Source organism: Oreochromis niloticus, linkage group LG5 (assembly GCF_001858045.2).
Source record: "Oreochromis niloticus isolate F11D_XX linkage group LG5, O_niloticus_UMD_NMBU, whole genome shotgun sequence".
NCBI lineage: Eukaryota > Metazoa > Chordata > Actinopteri > Cichliformes > Cichlidae > Oreochromis > Oreochromis niloticus.
In genome coordinates this window covers 13,649,407-13,655,406 of record NC_031970.2, presented here as the reverse complement: position 1 = coordinate 13,655,406, position 6,000 = coordinate 13,649,407, and the positions used below count along the sequence as shown (strand labels likewise).

Here is a 6,000-nt window from a genome sequence, read left to right as displayed (position 1 = left end):
ATAGAAAGAAACACAAAAAGGAAAAAATTGAGAAGGTCAAATATTTGACTTTACCAAGTTCTTTGACATTTTGAGCAGTCAAGTTATGAGTAAGTAAATTCAGAATTGTCAAAACAAGGATTATTGTAGCTTTTAAATTTTATTTTGGACTGGACTCCACTACACTCTGAAGTTGTGATGTGGTATTTGACACCAAGATACAACAGACATCATATCATGAGGCAACAGATCCTTTAAGTCCTGTAAGTTGAGAGGTGGGGCCTTCACGGATTGGACTTTCATCGCATCTGTGCGATATGTTATGTTCATTCAGCACACCACTGGCTCTGTAGTGGTGGAAAAGTTGGAATGGAAGAAATTAATTCTGTGGACATGTTCAATTCAATACAATTTTATTTTATTTAAACAGCGCCAAATCACAACAACAGTCACCTCAAGGCACTTTATATTGTAAGGTTGACCCTACAATAATACATACAGAGAAAAACCCAACAATCATCTATCCCCCTATGAACATGCACTTTGGCGACAGTGGGAAGGAAAAACTCCCTTTTAACAGGAAGAAACCTCCGGCAGAACCAGGCTCAAACATGTGTGTTTTATACACATGACAAGTTAAAATCAGGAGTATCTAAAACTAACTGATTGTAATCTGTGTGCCACGCAGTCACAATTCTGGCTAAGTTGTAGAAGATCAATACTTATTTCACTCAGTGACATGTAAATCAATTTATAATATTTATGTAATGTGTTTTTCAAGATTTTTGATATGCTGTCTCTCATTAAAATTAACCACAATAAAAAATAGGGGGAAAAGGCATCAGGGCAAACCCAGGAATGACTGGAGAGATTATATTTCTTGGCTGGCTTAGGAAGGTCTCTTTGACCCCCAGGATGAGCTGAAGGAGGTGGCTGGGGTGAGGGAAGTCTGGGCTTCTCTGCTAAAACTGCTGTCCCCGCGACCTGTACCCAGATAAGGATGGATGGATGGATGGATGGATGGATGGATGGATGGATGGATGGATGGAGATGCGAGTGTCAAATTCCCAATTGGCTGTTCAGTCATGTAGTGTCTCTCGTTCACCAGTACACTTACTGGAGTAGAAAGACACATGTTTTGCATTTGTGCTTGAGCATAATGAGAAAAGGGAGGGAGCAGTATGCTACTTTGGAGTTTGTTGAGACATTTTACAAACTTTTTATTGGATGAGCTCCTGCCAGCATAGTTTTTGTGTCACTGCACTGTTTAAAAAAGAACAAAAGTTATGTTCAGAAAAATTGTCAAAGTGCTTGCCATGTGCCAAACAAGTCTAAACCTATCGAGGAAAAAATATTTGCACTGAAATTTGTGTTGGAATGAATAAGACTCTAGCATTCAACACAGAAATAATTTAAGCATGTTAAAAGCCTAAAGGGTATCTTACCACAGCTGTCACTAGTTGTATTACATACACAGAATAAATACAGCAGTGTTGACCATGGTAAACAAAGGGGATACATGCACGCGCACACACACACACACACACACAGAATGGAAGAACAGTATATTACTGTACCAACATACTGTGCCAACAAGACCCCTCCTTCTTCCCCCAGATAATGACATTTCTGTGAGAGCAAATGAAATGGGCCAATTTTCAAACTCATTATGAAGTCTGTTCTGAAAAGGAGTTTAAAAAATATGAATCAGAAGAGAGACTAAGGGTGTAAGGAACATGAGATTAATAACAGACATTAACACTGATTATGTATCGATGTTTGTGTGTTTGTGAGAGACTGCATGTGCATTTTGTGCTTTGCCTCTCCCTTTAGGTGTGCATGTGCTTTGTGTTTGTTTCTCTTCCTGGGTGTGTGTAGATGCATGCAGACTTATGTGTGCGTTATGTATGCTTTGAGCGTACCTTTTTTATGTGTGTGTGTGCATACATCACCTCAGCCCAAAGCCAAGCTGACAGACAGCTTCCCTCTGAGGAGCCCCTTAGTGTTTCTGATTGATCGTCATAATGCCAAGGTACAGGCCCTGTCCTTGGTGCCTATGCTAATCGCAAGCTCATGCATATTTATGAGCTCCTTGGGAATCAACTAGCTAAATAAAGGATGAGGCTGTTGGCTTGGAGCTCCGTTCATCACTGAATCTGATTGATTAGAAAGAGGGGGGAAAAAATCAGCCTGTAAAGACCTGTGGTTTTCCTTTCTTTTCCCTCAGCCTCAGTTCTGAGGTCACAGTGGGAGTTTGTGGCATGTATGAGATGAACAGTGGAGACCTCAAGGTCAGATCTTTTATACATGTTATAGGGTGACTTTTACATTTACTCATATATTTTATTTCTTGTTTTTTGCTCTTTTTTCTGTTTTGTCAATTACTCATAGGCAGGTTTTTGGGGGGTTTTGTCAAAAAAAGATTTAAACACAAATTTCTGCTTTTGACTATACACAAGGTTTTATGCATCCAGTCCCTGTTTGTGGATATTGGCTGTGTTTTATAATTTATTAGAAATAAGCATCACAATATGGACTTTAAAGGGAGCAATTTAAAAATTGGTATGTTTAACATCCCTAATTCTTTTGACAGTTGTGAAACAGCTACTTGCCAAATTGACTGATGACCTAGGAAGAGAGAGAAAATGATCAAGTGAAGTGAAGTCCCTCAGACATTAAGAATGTCTCTGAATGCTTTACCGTAATTATTTTATACATCAAAATTAAAGGCTGTGAAGACAGAGACGACATCACACTCAACATTTTGGTCCCTTTATTTCATGTTAACCACATTTCAAACAACTAAACAACCAATGGTAATGGCATCACCAGATCTAAACAGCACTTTGCTAGACAAATAATCATCAGAATAATAATTATACAAAAGAAATGTACAAATTCAAGACAAAAATAATCTAAAAGAACATTAAAAAAAATATAATACATATGAAGGGCCATGAATCAAGTCAATAAAATAAAGCATCAGTGAACAAAAGGATCAAGATATCCAGCATTCACATTGTCTTCAATACAGCACTCTTACTTTTTTGATAGGTCCATTAACGAGCCTGACTGGACTCCAGCGAAAAACAAGAATAAAAATAAATCAACGCAAGCACAGATTGAATAGTTTGCTACAACATTTAACTACAAGTATGTCAGCTCTTGCCATAAGCACTGAAATGTTTCCTAACAAAAGAAAAGTTCATCAGAAGCTGAACTTTATATGAAATCATTCTAAAATATCGAATGCATCTAAAAATGTTCGTACTTTCTCGCATGGGAAAAAAGTAAATCAGGTAATTGGTGACAATTATTTTATTTTTTTTTATTATTTTTAATGCATTGGGATTTAAGATAATTCACTTCAGTAGTTGATTTTTTGAGTGTTTGAAAATTAAGCCATCAGTCTGGTCCTCTTTATTAGAATGACAGTGTTTTAGAGATAGGTAAAAACAGATCTGAAAATAGTATCACCTTTAGATTCAACAAATGTCAGAGGCTGTCCATATAAATACAGGTTGTGTATCTATAACATGAGATTTTGGTTTAGTCTTTTGGGATAAGGGGAAAATGGGACAGCATAGAAGAGTCTGACCAGATGAGTAGGAGATAATGGGAAGCTGAGGTCAATGCCATGCATAATTCTCATTAATTTCCACACTCCCACACGTTCTTTAAGGTGCAGAGGCATCTAAACTATTAGCCATGTTAACTGCCTTTCAACCTGGGGTCAAACACTAACTGAAATCATTTCCTGTTAGTGATCTTCTCAAATGTATTTTTAATATCTGTATATTTCAGTGGGCTTGACGTAAAGCACTCGTTAATTATAAAAGAAATGTAAATGTGGCCTGTCTCTTTGTTTTGTGATGTTCTTTTTAAATCATAGGTTATGGGGGAAACATGGGCCCAATCCCTTAGCTTGGATATTTATTGTAGATAGAATTATACATAGAATTACTGAACTGTTTAACAGTCTGCTCTAAGTATCAAGGAATCTTAAATCCTTTCTTAATCTCAGCAGGTTTAACTAATTTCTTATCATTTGAATCATTATATTTTAGATCCAAATAGTGGCCCTATATCAATGACTACTCGCAACACTGTAGACCAGGTTAAAATCAAATCATCGACACTAAAGAGGATTAATTCGTCGGTAAGCTACACTCAGTTATTGAACAATTTCACATTAGAGCAAATTGCTATAAAATGACCATATACTGATTTCAGTTAAGAACCGCAGGCTGTTCAGTGTCAGGAATTTCAAGTCTAAATGTTCCAAAATGGACAAACATGCAAAAGTGCAAGTTATAGTTTATGTAGTTTTTAGAGGGGAACATTTTTATTTCTTTTTGGGGAATTTGGGGACTCATTTTCAATAAATTATAGTAGTGCTGTTATCATATTAGAGACAAAGTATTATCTGGTTGTTTCATATTCTGTACCAAAAGTGTCACAATAAATAAATAATAAAAAAAGTGAAATTTTATAAAAGTTATTCTGAATGCGGTGGCATTAGCTAAATGTGCAATATGCGAACAATATGTCGACTTTTTTGACATTTCTGTGGAGACGGTCTGTGGTATGGTAACACAGTGACGTTAACTTAGCTTTTTAGAGTTATAGTGTTTTGAAATCACATTAATTTGTAATGTACCAGTTGCTGATGTTTGCCTGTTTGTTTGTTTGTTTGATTGTGGTTGTCTTATCCTATTTACAGTAAGGGTGGATGCACACTATAAGATTTCAATTTTGTCTTTTTTTTAATTCTCCAAAAGCATTTATGAAACCACCACTGTCCCAATGAAAAAAGCTGGAACAGAGACACGACTTGGCCTTAAAATCTAAGGCATGTTTCTTTTTTTCCTTTTTTCTGCTGTTATTTTTTTTCACAATGTCCCTGACTCCACTTATTGTAGGTTATATATTTTTTTGTTCTTGTGTTTTTCTGACATTTGAACTCGGTGAAAGTAAAACCATAAAAAAAGTTACAACCATGCTAACATATTTTCTTTCCAGGCCAATTACAGAATTACAAGTATAATAAAAATGAACTTTTACTTGGTAAAAGGGAATCAGCATGTATTTTGAAGAAAAAAAAGTTCACTAAGCTAAGTGAGTCATGGTCAAAAAAACGTACATTTCCATTCCCTTTGAGAGTTACCAAAAAAATCTTCCAGTGGGCATCCAGCCTTCAGAGGGAGACAACATTCAAGGCGTAGAATATATCTAAAAAGGAAATACTGTACAATAGTCACATCACAGCCCAGCAGAGAGGACAAAGAAATAGAGGAGGAAAAGTGGTGCGTCTTTTAAACATTTGTTTTTTGTTTTTTTACCATATTTTTTTTTCTTTGTACAAGCATATAAAGTCCCCAGTCTTGCTGAAGCAAACAGACATTAAAATCACCAGTGTGCATGTTTGTTGCCTTTTCCGTCTTCTGTACAGGTTGTTGTGTGTGTTGTTGCAGGCACGCATATAGATAAACACTTCCTCAAATATGCAAGCATGCCCTCTCTTCACACGCAGCCACGTGCATATGCACTCAAATACAAACACACACACATGTGCGCGCACACACCCACACACACAGGCACGCTCAGTCAGTCGGATTCAGGTCAACACAAAGCAGTATTGCCCTCCGTGTTTCCCAGTGTTGCGTTGAGAATGACAGGCATCGACAAATGGCCGATCGGGAATAGAGATGTTTAGCCCACACCCAATCAGAAGGAGTTGAGCGCTTCCAGAGCCACTTCATAGCAGAATTTATACTGTTCCTGTGTAGAAATAAAACAACAAGCAAAGCTAAGTCAGAAAATTCTTGAAATTTCGCTTTGTTTCCCTCAAACTCTCAATATAAATGTATAGCTGCACTCTCAGCTTGGCTTCAAGCATTTAAACTTCAAACATGTATAATAAAACCAAACTCTACGCTCAAAACTATTTACTAAATATTTACTTATTTATTTTAAAAAAAATGTACTGGAGCACTGTAATAAAAAACAAAAAATTATTTT

At 36.5% G+C, this 6,000-nt stretch overlaps 1 protein-coding gene across 14 annotated transcripts in view; it reads right to left on the bottom strand.

Moving 5' to 3' along the window:
- Positions 1 to 2,735: 2,735 nt before the first annotated feature.
- Positions 2,736 to 6,000, bottom strand: part of ptprt (protein tyrosine phosphatase receptor type T) — a 294,849-nt gene continuing 291,584 nt past the window's right edge. For 13 of the 14 annotated variants that reach the window (XM_025907164.1, XM_025907166.1, XM_025907170.1 and 10 more), the window contains one exon: positions 2,736 to 5,760. In XM_025907164.1, the coding sequence (XP_025762949.1) occupies positions 5,707 to 5,760 (54 nt within the window). In that variant the 3' untranslated portion in view covers positions 2,736 to 5,706. The remainder of the gene's footprint in view (positions 5,761 to 6,000) is intronic. The other variant, XM_025907169.1, reaches the window with a different exon arrangement.